The sequence below is a fragment of the Cystoisospora suis genome, assembly GCF_002600585.1.
Source record: "Cystoisospora suis strain Wien I chromosome Unknown contig_1643, whole genome shotgun sequence".
NCBI lineage: Eukaryota > Apicomplexa > Conoidasida > Eucoccidiorida > Sarcocystidae > Cystoisospora > Cystoisospora suis.
Window position 1 is genome coordinate 6,000 of NW_027154443.1, and position 19,264 is coordinate 25,263.

The following is a 19,264-nucleotide window of genomic DNA, read 5'->3' on the forward strand; positions in this document are numbered from 1 at the left end:
GTGTTCTTCGACTCACCCCTTACATCCATTGATTAGCTATCTATCTATCTATCCATTCCCTCCTACCGCCACCGCGCTTCGTGATATTCCTTCAACATGTTAATAGAAATCTGAGGCTCAGTTTCTCCTCTTAGGTGAATACAAACACTGCCTGTCTCTCTTTTCTATCTATTCTGGTTGAGGGTTCGATTCCCTGAAGCAACCTACCAGTTCTCTCTCTGTCTTTTAACTATGGGTGTCACGCCTAGCCAAAAAGGAGAGAAGAAGGATTCTAAAGAAGAAGAAGAAGATAGCTTTCATGTGTGGTGGAGTAGAGGAGCAGACTTGGAGTTGTGTTTAGACACTCCATGTTTAGAGGCTCAAGTGAGGGAAGATCGATGATCTGCCTGACAATTCTCACTCCAATGCTCGCTAGGAGGAGAAGAAGAGATCTCACCCCACCTATGTGCAGTCTCTCCTATACTCCGTGAGATATACTTTACATAGGATATCTCCATACACAGATGAATATACTGGACGTATGTAAGAGACACTTAGGAGGTATACACACTTCTATCTGAATGTATCTATCTATGTATCTTTCATCTTTCTCGAATCTCTCCATCTCTCTATCTATCTAACCATGCTAGGTGTGCCTACTTGGGCGTTGCCTGCGTGCTTTCCTGTTCTCCTTCTCTTCTTCTTCTTCTCTGTCCTTTTCTTTGTCCTTGTATTTCATCTTTATCAGAGGGCATGTTCTTCAAGATGAAGAGAGACAGATCTCCTGTCTAATTGGGTGGAGTGGAGTAGGAAGGAAGGCAGGGCGAGAGTCAAAGTTGGTAGGGCATCATCCAACGGCATAAGAATCTCGACAGCCAAAGTTACTCATTGTTCACACAGAGAAAGGACAGAAGAAGAAGCCGTAAACAAGAGTGAGCTTTTCGGAGAATAGAAACTTCGTTTTCTTATTGAAAGGAAAGAATCCTCTTCTGTCTATCACTACTTTAAGGCTTCATTGAGTTATCTGTCTCTTCTTCTTCGTTCATATCTCTCTCTTCATTGGCTCTATTCTCTCCCTTCTCACGAACTCTTTCTTTCTTTCTCTCTTTCCTTCTTTCTTTCTTACCTTTCTCTGTTTAGTGGCAATTCAATGCGAAGTGACTTTCCTTGTGAAGAGGAACCTGTTCCTGGTCTACTCTTTCTCGCTATCTTCTTACTAGGAGGAGACGCTCCTGTCTCCACCCGCCCGATGACCCAACCCTTTCCCTCACCCCCTGCTGCAGAAGAAGAAGAACTTGAACTGCTATTGCTTTCTGAAAGTCTTCTTGTGCGATTCTTAAGTATCGATGAAGAGAATTTCTTTGAAGTAGAAGAAGATGCCATAGACCCCCCTGCTCCTCTTCCTGTAAGAGATGGAGAGGCATTTCTGATCATTGAAGATCCACTGGCCTGGCTATAGGCAGACGCTCGAAGATTCTTAGTTGGCGATGCTGCTCCTCCGCCTCTAAGACTTTTCTGTACCTCTTTCATGTTTTCATAGAGTTCTCGTATATCAAGATGATCATCTACTTTATGATGTATGACAGACTCGTTTCTCAACCTAGAGAGATTCTTATCACGAAGATCTTCTTCTTTCGAGGGCTTCTTTTTCGAGTTATCGAGAATAGGAATATCCGCTTCCCATAGAGATGTATTAAGAAGACTCAACCACTGATTTAGAGTCACTCGCGAAATCTTGGAAGAGTCACTTGACGTTCCAAAGATCTTCTTCATATTCTGACTAGCTGAATCTTTCGTCATGATATGACACAGGTAGGAGTAGACATCGTCCGGCTTGAGACTTCCGTTCCTTTCCACATCTATCAAGCGATAGATCAAGTAATTGAGTAGCTTCTTAGGTTCCCCTGTCTTACTATACATGGTAGATTTCGTTGCTTTCACATAGAGATAAGCCACGTCCGGAAAGCTCAATCTTTCGTCTCCATCTTCGTCGATCTCCCATACATATTCTTTAGCTACTTGTTGAGAGATCGACACGCCGTCGTGATAGAGACTTCTCTGGAGGTCATGAGCATCCAAATAGCCATCTTGGTTCTGATCTAACGATGAAAAGACAACGCGGAGCGGCAAGATTTCTTGAGGTGTTAAGTAATGCTGAATCTCTCTTCCTGTTAAATACGAACGTCGTCTTCTCCTGGCCAGAGGAGGCGGGGAACCGACTAAGCGAGTAGGAGTCGATTTGTGCCATAAAGGAAGTCCTGCTGCAGAAGAGGAGGAAGAAGAAGATGAAGTCATGATGAGTTATATAGGATTAGGTTGTGGGGTGGGGGGACATTAGAGACATAGAGCTCGAGGTGTAAAAAAGCTGCGATGGATTGTGAATGGACTGCATGCACTCACGACATGCTCAACAAGTTAGGGGACAATACACGGTGGCGGTCGTTTTCAGGCTGCTGTGCTGCTTTCTTTCTTTCTATTGGCTGGAGAAGAACTTCATTACACTTTCTTTTCTTCCAAAGTTTCTTCTCATGAAGACGTGGGGAACGTCATCACATCATTGGGTGAGAACGAGGAAGAAGAAAAAAACGTCGATTGACTTTCTCTCTCTTCCCGCTGCCCGCCAAGCTGCCTGGAGGGGCTGCATGCATGCATGCACGACCACACACCTCTGTGTATGGAAAGCAAGGCTTCGCAGACGTGTTGTCTTTCATCCTTCCTTCACTTCGTACAGAAGCAAACGACGTGAATAATACAACCCAAAGAGAGGCACCTCTTTGTGTGTTTTCACACCCGGCAGTCTTCCTACCGTCGACTCTTATCACATCGCGGTCTTCTGCTCATTCACTTCAGCCGTGAGAAATCTTTGCTCGCAGCTGAGAGAGCGACTTCTTACGAATCTTCTGTCGAAAGGAGATGCGCCCGACAGTGGTGAGATGAGTAAGAGAGATTGCTTCATTTCTTTCCCAACTGCGTAACCTCGGTGTCTTATGCCGTCCGCTCGTTGTTGAAGAATGAGAAGGACGGGGAAACGAGTTCGAAGACGTTGACTAGAAATCTCTCTTTAAAACTACGTAGAAGGAGTACCTAGCTATTGTTAATCTGTTTCTCTTCAAGATAAAACTCAGCAAGGAAATCCAAAAGGAAAAAAAGAACACGAACGGAGACGGCACTTCTCGCTCCTTACTACAGCTGTATATACACTTCAAGCCCCTTCTCGTTCCTATAGCTGCATATGCACTTGAACCCACATACACCATCAACAGCAGCCTAAGACTGGAAGCCCATGCAGTAGCAGCGTATTATGAGAATGATGATAAGATATCTTTCTCCCTCCCTATCGATCCAGTGACGGTAGAAGAAACGCGAGTGAATGCTTTGTAGAAAGAAAGCCGTTTGAAGCTGTGACGATAGTAATTAGGAGACAAGTCAGATAATCTAGCTCAGGACAGAAAATAGTCCATGTCTTCGGCTGACTTCTCTCTCTTTTGCGTAGAGAACAGGATGAAAGAAGTCCTTTTTTCTTGGTATCGCCGTTTCTTTCTCAATCTTATTCCAAGGAGAGACAAAGTCTTCACTGCCCAGTGAGCAGAAAGGAGGAAAAACGCAGCAATCTTTACGAGGAAGGCCTCCTTAGTATTCGAAAGATATCATAGTGATCAGCTAACGTCTCAGCGTGGTATGAGCTGGTCTCTTCGTTTCCTTTCTTTCGGCTTTATGTACACCAGAAAAAGGAACATTTATGAATGCAACGAAAACGAGACACAAGCAAAAAACGAGCGACAAGAGAAGTGCTAAACATTCCTTCCGAGGTCAATGTTGTTCATGGACGCAGATATGGTCTCTATCTCTGGATGAATTCTAGCATAAAAGAAGACTCGAAAGTCATCGATTGTCCATACAAACGCCTACTTTCTAAAAAACGATCTTTTTAATCTTTTTCCGTCACTCCTCTTGTCAGTCAAGCATCAGTCTTTCGGGTGTACATACACCTCGTTCCCCTACTACTGAAGAGAGAAAAAAGAAAACTTCTTTACTAAACTGCTTTCCTTCTTTCCTGTCGATTCACAATGACCTAACTGTCTGCGTCCTCGTGCGTTGCGACTTTCTACCTGTCTACTTCTATCTGTTTTAACCATAAGAATCTATGCAGCTAGCTAGCTGACTATGCTATCTGTCTCTACCTTCTTCCCTTGACTATCTTCGTGAGGCGAAATTGAGTCAGAGTTAACCGTCAGGGAAGAGAACTCAAAGGACTGCTTTAGCGGGAGAGAGGGAATGTTCTTTTCGATTAGAAAAGAAAGGAGAGAAGAGTTTCGGATTCATTCAGAATAAAGTGAAGGCGAGATGAAAGATCTTGTACGTAACAACCCTCCAGGTGTACGTATACCCTAACAAGCATGATGTGGTATCAGAATGTAGGAAAGAATTCAGGAAAAGAAAGAAAGAAGTCTTCAGGGAGAGCTGAAGATACGTTGAATACTAATGTAAGAAAGAAGGAAAGAAAGAGAAGACAGAAAAGAAGAGATAGATGTGACATTTCGAATAGCTCCGAAAAATATCTATGTAAACGGCTTCTTTCTCCTTCTTTACCTCTTCCTTTCTCCTGGCATTTAGAACTCATTGACCCACCCTTAAGAAAAAAAAAGCAGAGACATAGACAAAGAGACAGACTAAAGATAGACAGATGGAAAGATAGATAAATAGATAAAGAAAAAACTTCCTTTCATCTTTATCCGTTGTTTAGCGTCTTCCCCTGAGAAAAGAACACAAAAAAGCAAAAGAAAAAAACTGCTCTTCACTCTTCAAGTCTCTCCTCTCCATCTATCCTTAACCTGTCTTTATCTATCCCTCTATCGCTAGTCTTTCTCGAATCTATCTATCTATCTTTAATCAATCTATTATCTATATAATCCGTCTACGTATGCGCATTTGTTGCTATTCAATTCCTCCTCTTCTCCTCTTGTGCCATTTGTCTGTTTGAATGACTGACTTCCCTGGCGTACTGCCAACCCCAAACATGTGTGACGGTGTATGTAGTCCACAGATACATAAAAAGTACTTCTTTCTCGACACTCGCCAACTGCATGCACTTTTCAGCTGTACGTGCATCTACATCTTCCCCTACACATCTTACAAGACTTTTCTTTCTTTTGTTGATCTTCTCTTCTTTCCTTTCTCTACATGCCCCCCCTTATCTAAGTATCTCCATGCATGCATTGCTCTTGCAACACTTCCTCTCCCCCTCCAGTAAAACCAGACGAACAACATCACCATCCCATGTGAATGTCGGGTGTACATACACCTCAGAGACACTATCATCCTCTTACCCTCGGCCATTGAGTGAAGGGAAGTCATCTTCGGGTTCATCTCCTCCGCAGTCGCCGTATCTCCACGCATTCACATGAGCTTTACGCGCAGCTTCTTCTTCGACTTGAAAGCGATGGAAGTATTTTGTCTTCGATTTCTTATCAAGAAGAGCTAAGCCGTTACGAAGCAGTTTCTCATTCACTGTATTCCCGTTCTCTGTTAGATTTCCAAGAAAGCGGATGAAACAACAGAAAAGAGAGGAAAAAAAAGGGACAGAAAGTCAAGAAGAAAGAAGAAAGGGCGAAAGAAAGACGGAGACAATAACGCTCGATTGATCTGGAGTCATGAAGGTGACCAATCCTTCACGATTTACACGAAACTCAATACATCCACCTATCTCCAATGAGAAGGTACACATGTGGAGGTGTATGTACACTCTGATAGTCATGCCTACTTCTGCCTATAAGCCGCCGTAGTGTATACAGGTGTGTATATAGACATATATGAGAGCAAATGAGAAACAGGTTTCTTCGCATTCCTTTCATCTACGATCGGCGTGGTGCCATCTATGGAAGTGCTTCTTCACCCACGACAGGACAACATTCTTCTTCTATGTGTGCATGTAAGTCTACGATAGATTGTGTCTGGGTTTTCTTAGCCATAGACCTTCTTGCTTTTCTGGTGTACATACACCCCAACAACACATGACCATCCACGTGGTCATAGGCCTCGACATTTCTTATCATCAGAATTCTCCACTGTCTCGTCTCTCTACATCGACAGCCAAAACGCCAGCCTATTCCACTACCAAAACTTTCCCTTCTCCCCAAACGAATCTCTCTTCTTTTTCTTTCGTTCCTTTTTCATTAAGACGTTCTCCAATTCACAAGAGCGGAGAGCCCTCGTTCACAGCCTTCACACAAAGAAAGAGAGAGGACAGATCACTTTGTGTTCTCCATTTAATTTCCTTTCTTTCAAACTTTCTTTTCTTGGATGATAGCTTACTACTTAAGCCGACTTCTTCTTGAGGTGTAAGAATGCAGTGACGTTTCTTCTGGGTATCGATCTTCTCAACTTTGCACTGAAAGACAAGATTCCGAGTCAAGTCATCGAGATACGCTGCGGCCTCGAAGTCCATTTCAGGAGGAGGAAGCAACCCTAGAAAAAAAAAAGAAAAGAATACGAGGGAAAAAGTGAAAGATGCATGCGTGCATGCATGTCCAGAGAGAGATCGATAGATAGAGTGATAGACAGACACGCAGATGTATGTATTTGCGTCGGAGGGGAGGGGATGTAGAGAGGGAAGAGAGAAGAAAGATAAAGAAGGAAGTTTCTCTCTGGTATCTCTTGATAGTGATAGAAAGAAAGAAGTCGGCGAGAAGATTCATGTGATCTGTCCGTTGAGGGGGAAAGACATCGATGGATGCGCTACATCTTCTTCTTCGTATATAAGACGAGGAGAGAGACTGGATGGGACTTCTTGAGAAAGGGTGTAGAGAATGGAGAGAAGAAACACTGCCCCCTCACCTCTCACATAGGTATGTAACTTCAACACAAAAAGACGAAGACACTACCAATCGAAATGTACCATCTTCACCCATATATATATATATATACGGATATACTACACATGCATACATACATACTCCTACACATACGTATATCTATATTTCTATATAGACATATTTATATACGTACAGAGAGATTTCTCCTACATGCTTTTCTTCAGCATCACTTTTTCAGCAGAATGCGATCCAATCGCTCGTCAGGTACGAAAGAAGACTTCCACATACAGGTCAACAACTCCTAAGAAACCCCTCCTTTCTTTCTTTCTTTCTTGGAGAGAGATTGATGAGAAGTTGTATAGAACATGAGGAGGAGGAGTGGTGGTGGTGGTGGTGCGGTATACCTGAAAGAGCGCAGAGTTTGGCTTGAGGAGGATATTTGGCAGTCGAGACTGCATCGGGCAATCGACGAATCGATTCTAGGGGAAGAACTTCCTTGTTCCCAAAATCGATGTACGTCACAGAAATCTGGACGGATGATCCACTCGAGGAATCTCGCCCTTCTACACGTGCTCGATACCACTGCAAAGGAAGAAGAAAAGAAAGAAGCAGAGAATGAGAGATAAGCGGCACTTCTCAGAGCTCTTCTCTTCTCTTATTTCGCTCAGTCAGGAATGGAGAGCAAACACGGCCACGACGAGAAGCTCTCCCGACACATCCTCCTGATACACACATATATATGCACGATACATATACATCTATATAGAGATAGATGTAGTCTATTTGTACAGATCATATACACACCAGTAGTCACAGATACGCTAATATATAGATAGATAGATATACCTATATGTATGTAATAGACACAGAAGTATATAGAGAGAAGTCCTTCAATCACCATACACAACAACCTTCTCTCCATACATCTCTCTGAAGAATCTTGTGTGTTACTTATATATACTACATATATATATATATATACATATGTAAATGCATATACACTCTTTTCTCTTGGTAGACTTCACACACAGCAGATCTTCTGAGAACCCACTGACTCTCTATGTATGTATGTAGATGCGTATGTAAGCATGTGCATGATCTACATATGTGACAGCCGTCGAGCAAGAAGGAAAGGAAGCTGCAAGACTTGCCTTTCGATGAGACAGAAAAAAGAAAGAAGAGGAAGAAGAGAAAGGAGAAAGAGAAGAGAGGTGTGATGGCGTGTGCGGCTTCGATATCTTACCATATTATCAGCAGTGAATCTTCCGATAACGACTTCTCCCTTCCTAGGTAAACCTCCGGGTGTATATACATCATCTACTCCATGGGAAGGAGTGTCGCTAGCTCCATATTCTTGTAGTGCAGACATCACATTATGAAGCTGAGAGCTACTAGGCTCCTATCAAGAAAGAAGAGAAAGAGATAAAACAACTAAGATCAAAAAGAAGAAAGAAAAAGAGACACAGAGATGCTATGAAGGTCCCAGTAGCGCTATGGAAAGACTCGCTACTTCTACTACTATTGAGAGAAACACCACCTTCAGCTCTCGAGGACAGGGGTGAAGAAGAAGAACAAGCGATACGACCAACATGCCCATGTCCTGCTGATCGCACGATGTATCGAGTCTATATCTAACCTAAATGCAGATAGATATTAGATAGATTAAAGATAGGCAGATTAAAGATAGATAGATAGATTGAAGATATATAGATAGGTAGATTAAAGATAGAGAGATAAATAGATATGTTTGTACATATAGACCGACATAGTGCACGCTCGGCCCTGCCACAGAAAGACATAAAGATATGTATCTCTACAGGGTTCATGTAATGTATGTCTATCTCTACAGAAAGGTGTCTTGAAGCATCCAGTTGGTATGAGAATGTCGGCGTGCATAGGGAGACTATGGATGTATCGAGAGATATAGAAATCTATCTGTGTCTCTCCTCGCAACACGTGCAACACGACCTATTGCATGTGCATACCCTCAGCGACACTCACACTAACTAGACATTCTCCAACACACATCTCTCATCTGTATAGATATAATTATACGGAACCTCTACATGGATACATCTATACCCAGAGAGAAAGCGAGAGAGACGTGTATCGAAACTCCAAGTGGATACAACATCTATCTATCTTTAATCTTTCAGTCACAATGTCTCTCTCTCTATATGTTCAAGACTCGATGCAACGTTGTGTGTGGAAAGTTCGACTCTCTTTCTTCACCCTATTCCTTTCTTCACAAAAATACATCCCATATCCATCTATACCTGCCTCTCTTTCTCTCCCTCTTTCTTTCCTTCTTTCCTTAGATCATCTTTCTCCATAGATATATCTTTCGGCGAAGAAGATGCGCCCTAGCTCCCACATTTTCTCTCCTATCTCAACTATCCTTCTTTTCTGCGAAAGAAAGTTACCTGTATATAGAAGTGAGTTATTCCTTCAACATGGGAGACGCAGACCTCCGGGAGAACCTCATCGACCTCCATTTCTTTCACGGTGGATTCTTCAGCCTCTAAAGCCCCCGGTAAGCTCCATATATTGATCCTTGCCTTCTTAGCTTTCTCTTCAGCCTCGACCAGCTTGTCTTTATTCGGACATCTCGCCAGAGAAAAGTCAACAGTATGAGCATAGCCCAACTCCAACAGCTCCACAGCTAAATCGGCGTGCTTCTGATGAGAGCTGCTGCCCCCAGGGCCTCCACCTGTTCCATACCATAGACTTCCAATGAAGTTGCCGCCCCGATCACATGAATCTATTTTGATTTGCACATCTCTCTGTAAGACGTGAGATCTTGAATAAGCTAAGGCCTCGTCTCCATATGGCTCGGCATCACGGGATCGCCCTGCTCCCGCTCCTGGAGCAGAGGCTCGGTCTTTCACATTCGTCGAAGAAGAAGAGGAAGAACGAGGGGCCGATTGAGGCGAACGAATGCCTCCAAGAGAGAAAGATATCGCGATGTTTTGCTAAAGAGGAAAAAGATGAGGATGATGAGAGAAAAGAACAGAAGAGAAGACGACAAAGAAGAAAGGAGGAAAGAAAAGAAAGAGAGAATGGGGGGATGTCATCGGAAGAGGGAGGAGGAGACGGTCGTTGAAGTCATTCCAGAGAGGTGGAGAGATTAAGAGAAGAAAAGAACATAGAGAAGAGAGAGAAAGAGAGACAGCCACGTGAAGCAACAAGAGGAGCAAGGAAGTTGTCCCTACAACCATCTCTCACTATCTTCTCCATTCATTCCCACGAGACAACATCCTCATGTGCATGCACCAACCCCCATTATTGTCACACAGTCTCTATCTACACCTAAAAAAGAAACACCTCTCTATCTATCTATCTACCTACCTATCTATGTATCTGTCTTTGATCTACCCATCTATCTCCACATATGAAGCAACACATACACACACAGGTGAGTATACAGACCATGGGAAAAGCAGCAAGACCCATAGAACGAACACCTCCTTCCGTCTCTCCTCTCTCCTTTCTTTCTTCTTTCTCTTACCGATGGGATCCGTATCTTGAATCTGGCCGCTCCGAAGACATACTCGACAATCCCATCAAGACGAGGAATTCTTTCGAGCTGTTGAAGATAAGCGTTGGCTCTCTGGGCATTCGCAGGCCCTAAGAGGTCGATCACTCGATGAAGCTTCCATTGCTGTTGAGGTGCATGCAGTCCCTTCTTCTGCTGCGCCGCTGTCTGCTCTAGTTCCACATACTTCTCATACTCCTAAGATAGAGAGAACGAGACACCCCACACAGTTAGATAGATAAAGAAGAACACATGAAAGTGTGGCTTTAGCTCATAGGGGCGAGACGATGGATCGAACACATTAAGGGACAAGAAGAAAAAGACTCTCTGCTTCTTTCGCATACACGAAGAAAACACTTCAAACAGCATGCACTTGATACACACAAGAGAAAAAGACAACTGTAGATATATATAGGTATATACAATGTATATATGCAGATATACATACAGACAAGCGCATGTCCACTTCGCTCACCTTCTATACACCCTACAGATGAAGAGTCAAACAGACGTCTCCCTATCCATCTATCTATTTATCTTTAATCTACCTATCTATCTATCTTCTTCATAGGGTGGATGTCTTTCTGAACCTCGTCAAACAGACAGAAGACTCAACTACCGTAATTCTGAATCAATGGTTGATGACTCTCATTCCTCTCTACGTATACGCAGATATACGTATGAATCTATATCTCTATGTATGTGTATGTAGATGTATATACGGCAACTCCATCAAGATACGAAGACCAATACAGCCACATATATACACACATAACACATACATAAAGACGGATACACATACGTATACATACATGTACCTTTTGCACCTTCAGCAACCAACACATACAGACATATACAGACCGATGGACTTGGCTAAGTGAATAGAGCATCAATGGATCTCTACACACATACAGACTCTCCACCCTTCACAGAAACTAAGAGAGAGCGACATCCTACTCCCCTATCTGTATTTCTTTAGGTCTTTCATGCGAGAGAAAGCGGAAGACGAAGAGAAAGAATAGAGCACGAAATGCCTTCTTTGTTCTCTTTTGACCATTCCTGAAGGTCTCCAGAGAGTCGCGAAGAAAAGAGAGGAGGAGACATACCGTCGCTCTTTCGTCATCCGCACGATGAGGAATGGTTCTCGCTAAGCCATTCTGGAGAAGAAGCTCAGCGATATTCTGACAATTCTTCGTTTGATTCGGGTCTGTATCTTTTGTCGAATTGGGGATCCACAGACTAACGAAGTGCATGCGGCCTTGCTCGTCACTCGCAGGAGGGAGAGCGGCTCCTGTAGCACTTGGCAGGGGATCTCTTATATACTCCAAGATCACCTGTTAACATCGTACACCATAGATATGTATATAGACATGTGAAGGAGATGGCTTATACGATGACTCTCATGCGACCTACATATATAGAGAGATAGACACTGGGAGACCATGTATGGACAACCCTGGAGTATTACAGGTGGGTGATAGCTGGATGAGACACGCCTGGGGGAAGGAAGCACTTCTTCTCACATGAGTCTCTGAAGGGTTGAAATAGACCTTGTCTACTAGTACGTAGAAGAGAACATCCTTCATACAGAAACATATCTAATGGAGAAGAGGGGATGATGGAGGGAAATAGATATCGAGATAGGCATTCCATTCGTAAAATTACACGCAGAGAGAGTGAAGTGCATGCATGCAGGATAAAGGTAGGGTTGAGTCTGTACTCTTGATAGACACACCCGATATGGAGAGATACATGTATAGCTAGCTATTATAGATCTCCATGAATCGATTCTTCATCTTCACCTCTATTCACACACACGACTTCTTCTCCATAGAGATCCATACCTACGTATACACATGGCACTATCTAGAATAGAGGGTCGGTCTTTATGCTTGATGGCATGAGGGAATTCGACAACTGAACTGTTGGGCTAAAGAGAAGACGTAAGACCAAAAGAAGAGAAAAGAAAGAAAGTTAACGGGTCACTGAGCGTGGAGAGACCATTCTCTTCTTATCAGGGAGATCCCAAACAGACTACTCAAGATGAGATGTAGGTAAACCTAAAGAGAGAAAAACGAGCCAAAGAGAAAGAGAGAGGCAAGCAAGAGAAACAGATCTGTCTCAACACACACACCTGCGTCCCAAAACATCTATCTACCTCTCTGTGCAGGCATATAGAAGAAGCGAGGTCTACGCCACTCCTCTATTCGATCTCCACGCCTATCTAGACAACCAGAGATCTCTTAATCTATCTTCAATATATCTGCCTATCTCTATCTTATCATCTGCCTGTAAGCAAGCAGAAATCCCCCAAGAGAGAAGAAACACAGCTACATAGAAAGAAACACAGCTACATAGATAGATCTATATCTCTCTGTCTATCTCTCTACCCGTCTTAATCCCTATCCCTCCTCGTCTTTCTTCTTTTTACCTTTACATTTTTCCCGATGATCTTCCTTCGCACGAATTCTTTGCATTCCATTGCCATGCTTTCCTCTTCTTTGGAATTCTGACGAACAAGATTCCCTGGCCTAGGGCATCGGATACTTGCGAGATAAACTCTTCTCTCAGAGCCATCCGGAAGAGAAAGAATGATACTATCTCCGCTCAAAACTTCTGCAACTTTCGCCATGTAATTCTTCGAAGACGCTGTAACGCCTGCTGTAGATGAAGACCACCCCTAGGAAAAAGAGGGAGAGAAAGAAGAGAGAGAAGAAAGAAAGAGGGAGAGAAAGAAGAAGAAACAGGAGGAGAAGAAAACCATTAGAAAAAGGAAAAAACAACATATGCAAAGAAACATATAGACAGACAAAGATTGGAACATACAGAAAGAGAGATAGATAAATAGATAGGCAGGAGGACAGAGAGGAAAGAGACGAAAGAGTGAAGAGAGAAAACAGAGATTTACATCATACAAGTATGTGTACACACCTACGGATACATGTAGATGTATGTACAAGGAGATACATGGAGGTAGAGCTAGACCCACGTAGAGATAGGTATAGAAAGAGATTCAATGAAAGTCGATGTATCAAGAGCAGATGTCTTAAACGGGGACAGAGAGGGAGAGAAACCCAAGAAGAAAAGACAACAGAATAAGACGAATATCCTTTCATCTCTGTTGACCTTCTACACATACATGTATGAATGGAGATACATCTGTCTGTATACACGAATACATCTACACATACCTATATCTACATACACAGATACACACTTGCACTCAGTGAATGGCTGGAGATAGCTATCAACTTTCAACAAGAAGCGAAGAGAAGATTTATGAAGGATGTGTCTAGCTAGTTAGCTATAAAAATGATAGTAAGCCAGACATACAAGACATTGCGCTCTTGGTCTTTTTCAGAACGGACCTCTCTATAGGGAGAGATAGACATTCATAAAGACAAGGAAGTACATATGACTCTCCTTAGTATTAAAGAAATGTCTACTCCTAGCGCCTCACCTGCCGTCTCTTTCATACCCCACGCTCACCTACATATATACCGACATAAATATATATATACATGCATGCGGCCTGTCTACCTATCTATCTAGTATCCTATCTGTATCTAGTTATCTATCTCTATCTCTCTTGAATGTATGTATCTATCCTTATGGAAAAGTGACACGTAGAAAACACAAAGAGTGACGAGACGACAGAGAGACCGAGGCGAGTCTCTTCTCCGTTCTTCTCTCGCCCTCTCTCTCTCTCTCTGAACTATTCCTAACAACACAAACGAGAGAAACAATAGACACACGCTGCTTCCAATCTAGACCTCCATAGCTAGCTAGCTAGCTAACTACCCCTCTCTGTGAGCTAGCTACCCTCACAGTTATCTTTGCTCTCTCTCTCTCTAATCCTTCTCTCTCCCTCCCATCCCCCCCTCTCTTCTTCTTCTACAAAGACCACGTCCTACCATGGAGATCGAGAAGAAACGAGCTAAGAGCAAGTAGAAAGCGGGGAAGAGGTCGACGCAGAAGATGAAGAGGAGAAGAAAGAAGACGAGAACGAACGACCGTCGTGGCTTACCTTCCATTTTCTCAGTTGCTTTTGCTGAGCTTCTTGGGTCGCTTGGCGAAGTTGAGAAGAATTCTCAGTGAGAGATAGAGTGCCGTTTTGAATCTTCGCTAGGCCATTCTGTAAGAGAAGAACAGCAATATTGCCTTTGGGGTGATACACACTCCCTAGAAGATTTCCATAGTCATCGCAGCCTTCGATCCGCACTTCTACGTCTCGATTGAGAAGCCTAATCTCCACGAAAAATTTCGCTTCAGCTGAGAAGTAAAGGAAAGAAAGGGAGAGACACAAAGAAGGATACAGGGAGAGCCAAGGAATGGCCCAGGGAAGAGATGAAAGAAAAAGAGGTGATGCAGAGAGACAAGAGAAAGAAGATAGATACACAGAGAGAGAGAGAGAAAAAGAGAGAAAAGACATCGTCTTAGATATATAGATATATACATATAGAGATATGTGTTACGTAGAATGGGGGGAAAGAACGGCGGTCGGTAGGCATCGATCTACCTACCTATTTGTATCTATCATTTAGGGAGAGACGAGGATCTCATATGTGATGTATTATCTATCTATCTATCTCCAGGAATCTTTCCTCGTTGAATCGACCATCTTGACTCTATGTGGAATGAAGAGAGAGACAGAGAGAGGAAAGAAGAAGAAAAGCGAGATAACTGTAGGAAAAGGAAAGCTCCCAAGTGTCCAGGCTTTCTTGCTCCTTTTTCTCTCTTTCTTTCTTTCTCCCCTTCTTGCTTTTCTTTCTCTTCTTCGTGTATGCATGCATGTCTCTACAACATAACCCAACCCATTTATTCAAGCAACACATCCTGCCGACGTCCCCCTCAACTCCAACGCCTCTCCATCTCTTTCGCTCTCTATGTATATATAAATATATGTATGTATATACACCTCATCTTCCTTCCTTCTTTCCTTTCTTCGTGTATGAATATGCATGTATGTATGTAGGTGTATACGGTAAGTATGTATATACATGTATTGATCCATGTATGTTGCATGTTTCATTTCTTTCTTTCTTTCTTTTTCTCTCATCTCTTTTGGATGGTCGTACCTGCATAAGGTTCAGCGATTAACTTGACTTCTCCCCCTCCAGCTGGTGGGGGGGCTCCGTCTTCTGTCGTGACTTTCTCTCTCTTGAATCCGTCACACTGAATCCCCGAGAGAAGAACAGGGAGATAAACCACCTTCAACGGCTCGCTAGGCTTTTGAGGGAGGAGAAAAGAAATCCGTAATGAACTGCCATCACGTACATACTCCACAATTCCTGCCAATTTCTTTCCCTTGTATTGAGCGACGAAATCCTTCACAAAGGAGGGATTGTTGATAGCCCAGGTTATGTCACGGATTGTCCCGCTTCCACCACTCGCTGTCTCCGTCTCCCATACACCTATCTGGCGCTGCTCCGCATAATCTTGACACTGAAGTAAATCTATCGAGACAGAGAGAGAAACACGGGGAGAGAGAAAGAGACAGAGGAGAAGAAGAAAGATGAAGATCACGTGGCACGCGCTTGGAGTGGAGAGATGAAGAGAAACAGAAATACAAACCTACTTAGATAGGGACACGGACTGTTGAGAGATCGATAGAAGGTGATGGATCTATCGGGAGATAGGAAGGTGAAAATTGAATAAGAGTTTGGCAGGTAGAGAGTTGACTTGAATCGGGCGGCATGAACGCAGTATGGGAAAGGTTAGAAGAGTAATTTATCTCTCTCTAGAGATAGATAGATTTCACGACAAAGACATATCTATATATACGTAGTCGTAGAGAGAGTGCGAGAGACAGAGAGTCTGAGGAGGAGATACATATGAAGACTTCGTATATGTAGGTGAGAGACAGGGGTGATCAGCAGAAGGAAAGAGAGAGAGAGAGCATGAATCAGCCACCACCCCATGCGAAGCTTCCGTCACATTTCACACAGGCAAATCACATGTGAATGAGGTCAATGGAGAAGAAGAAGAAAAAAACTTCTCCTCCTACCAGAAGACACACGATCATGCACTCACACATCCACATAGTATACATGTCCGAATTTTGTCTAACTATCTATCCATCTATCTTTCACCTATCTATCTATCTATTTATTTACCTATCTCTCCATCTTTCATCTATCTATGTATCTATCTATCTTTACGGATGTAGTGTCCATACATACATATGTCCGTAAGATCCAAACTTAAGAAGAGACGTCATGATGATCTCCATAAACATATCTATCTGTCTATCTATCTATCTATCTTTCTTTCATCTTTCTTTTTTCTTTTGCTTTAGATTGTTGTGTCGCATACCATCATAATCGGGAGCACACGGAGGGTTCCGATTAGGCCTGAGCTTGGCGAGCCCTTGCTTTAGAAGAGGAATGGCGACGTTCTCTCCATTGTATTTGACGGTCCCGTACTCTCTATTATTGATGGAATAGTCGACCTTAAACTCGACTTGCTGGCCTATCAATCGATTCCTCATGAACTCTCGAGCAGTCCAGCCATAAGGCTCATCTTGAATCTCTTGACTGGGAGCCTTCATCGCTATCCGAGGGGCTTGAATCGAGGACAAGGAGATCCTCTTCTCAGGAGGCGGCCCCCCTGTAGGACAGAAAGAAAGAAACAGAAAGAGAAAGGAGAGGAGGAGAAGAAGAAGAATGAGAAAAGGTGGGGTGTTTGTATAGATGAGAGAGAAGGAAGTAGAAGAGACAGGGGAGAAGACAGGAGGTGAAAGAGATGGAGACAGAGATGGAGAGACTGTGTGTTGGAAAGTTGTCGATATGTCAATGACCTTGTCTCTCATGAAAGGGAGTGGGAGAGGCATCGAGAAGATAGATGATACAGATAAGGGGGGAGATGGATAGAGAAGTACGAAGAAGAGAACTATAGGCACCTTAGAAATTTCTAGGGTGTGTGTCTCCTCTCGTGATAGGGAAAAAGACAAGAGGTGAAGAGAAGACGACTTCATCCAACGGAATCATGTGAAGGAAATGACAGATGGAAAGAGAAAGAAGATCCGATAGGTATGTAGAGATACGAAATACACTTGAAGACAGAGAAACCTGTCCCCTTTCGGAGATGTTTGTATCTCTATCCCTCTCTCAATGATCTCTTGAAGAGACAGATGGAGACATGCACATCTTCACTGCGAAAAAGTGAGAAAGAGAGAGAAAGAAGGATGCAAAAAGAAACAAATTTCTGTACACTCTCTGTTTCTCTTCCTATCTGGTGAGTCCCTTCTTAGCCATCTAAACGACAGAGAGAACTGAAATATCAAAGGGGAGACGGCAAGGGAGAGGGGCGTAAGAGAGAGTAAGGAGGGAGACAGGAACACACACAGTCTATCTATCTACCTTCATCTATCCATCTATGTCTTGTATTGTTTTCTACCTATCTTTCACCTATCGTCTACCTATCTCTCTTTCACCTTTCCATCTAAAATGTTGTACCTGCCCATCTCCATCTATCACCTATTTTGTGTCTATCTACTTGTCGACCTTTGAACTATGTATCTTTATCTATCTCATGTCTAACTACCTTCTATCTATCTATCTATCAACCCTGTATCTATCTATCCGTGTGTATGTACATTATGCCTAGCTTCTATCGATCTATCTATCTATCTATCCGTGTGTAAGGCGTTATGACTAGCGGCAGAAAGAAATGAATGAATTGTGTAGTATCTCTCTCTCGAGAGCAAATGAAGAAAGTGAAGAAAACGGCTCATAGCTTAACCAACGGCGAAGAGAATCTACTCAAATAATACAAAAATGGTGATAAGAGACAAATGCAAAGAAAGCAATGGCACTACCTTTCAAAAGAAAAGAAAGGAAATAGCTGCAGTCGTTAAAACAGTCAAGAGACAAAGAGAGACAAACACGTTTTCTCACTACAGAATAGCTCTCCTAAGAAGAATGACGATCTGTGGTGTAAAGAGAGAAAAAGAAGAAAGCAGAGAAGACGAAAAGAAAGAAAGAAAATTGTTTACCTCGAGGAACACCAACAAGGACAAGCGTATCGCCTGAGACCACCTCCTTGACGGTAGCAGTACCCGCAGCCATCTTGATCAGATAGAAGTGAAGTGACGAAAAGACGGGGAAAAGAAAGAGAGAAAAAGTTGATAGAAACAAGAGATCCTAGAGAGACGAAGAAGCCAGCCTCAGTTCAAAGAGGAAAAGGTTCTTTGCCTCCCAAGAATAGAGCGAAACGGCGAGTGAAGAGAAGAAGCCGATCAGATTCTCCTGTCGGCAGCGCCGGCGACACGGGACGTAAAGCAAAGTTAGTGAGATAGCAAGGAAGAGAAAATACAAACAGAAGAAAAAAGGACAAGAAGATTCCAAAAGGGAGTGAAGAAAGAAGGTCTATAGTGTTGTGTGATAGAAAGAAGCTTTGGGACTTGCTGAAGAAAACGAAGAAAAAAAAAGAGCAACAGCGGGACGCCCGTTGAAGACTATAGATGATGAATGGATGGATGTCCTGCGGTGTACATACACCGAAGGAAGTGAAACAAGAACCGAGAAGGAAGAAGAGATTTTCCTACAATGAAGAGAATGTGAAAAAGAAACAGAAGAGAAAGCCGAAGTTCACCAAGAGAATACTCAGAGATGAAGCAATAGATGCCGACCCCCTCACTTCTCAAGCCAAAAAGAACAAGTAAGAAAACGAACGAACGAACGGACGATCGATCGATCAATCATCCATCCATCCGGTGAGTGGAGAAGTGACCCAGTCCCTCTTTTTTCCCTCCTACTACTACGACTACTACTACCACTCCTCATCACTCTACTTCAATTCTCGGACGAAGGAACACCGATCGTTCGTCCTTTCTGGGGAGGGCCTTCTTCATCTATCCGCATGCATATAGGCTCACTCCCCGAGAGAGCCTATACCCTCCGAGGCGCAAACACAAAGGTCGACACCAACTATCTGA

At 43.1% G+C, this 19,264-nt stretch overlaps 2 protein-coding genes across 2 annotated transcripts; both read right to left on the bottom strand.

Moving 5' to 3' along the window:
- Positions 1-1,101: 1,101 nt before the first annotated feature.
- Positions 1,102-2,274, bottom strand: CSUI_003638 (ef hand domain-containing protein; the record flags this gene model as incomplete). Its single annotated transcript, XM_068063834.1, has 1 exon — positions 1,102-2,274. One exon carries the CDS (start codon positions 2,272-2,274, stop codon positions 1,102-1,104), a length of 1,173 nt encoding a protein of 390 aa, XP_067924188.1.
- Positions 2,275-4,363: 2,089 nt separating this feature from the next.
- CSUI_003639 (nuclease and tudor domain-containing protein) lies at positions 4,364-19,182 on the bottom strand. Its single transcript, XM_068063835.1, has 13 exons — positions 18,323-19,182; positions 16,642-16,935; positions 15,405-15,782; positions 14,354-14,598; positions 12,758-13,006; positions 11,433-11,660; positions 10,300-10,524; positions 9,215-9,763; positions 8,035-8,190; positions 7,196-7,373; positions 6,292-6,444; positions 5,307-5,502; positions 4,364-4,732 (listed from the first exon to the last, which is right to left on the bottom strand). The coding sequence occupies exons 1-13, from the start codon at positions 18,393-18,395 to the stop codon at positions 4,720-4,722; spliced, it is 2,937 nt and encodes a 978-aa protein (XP_067924189.1). The 5' UTR covers positions 18,396-19,182; the 3' UTR covers positions 4,364-4,719.
- Positions 19,183-19,264: the final 82 nt, after the last annotated feature.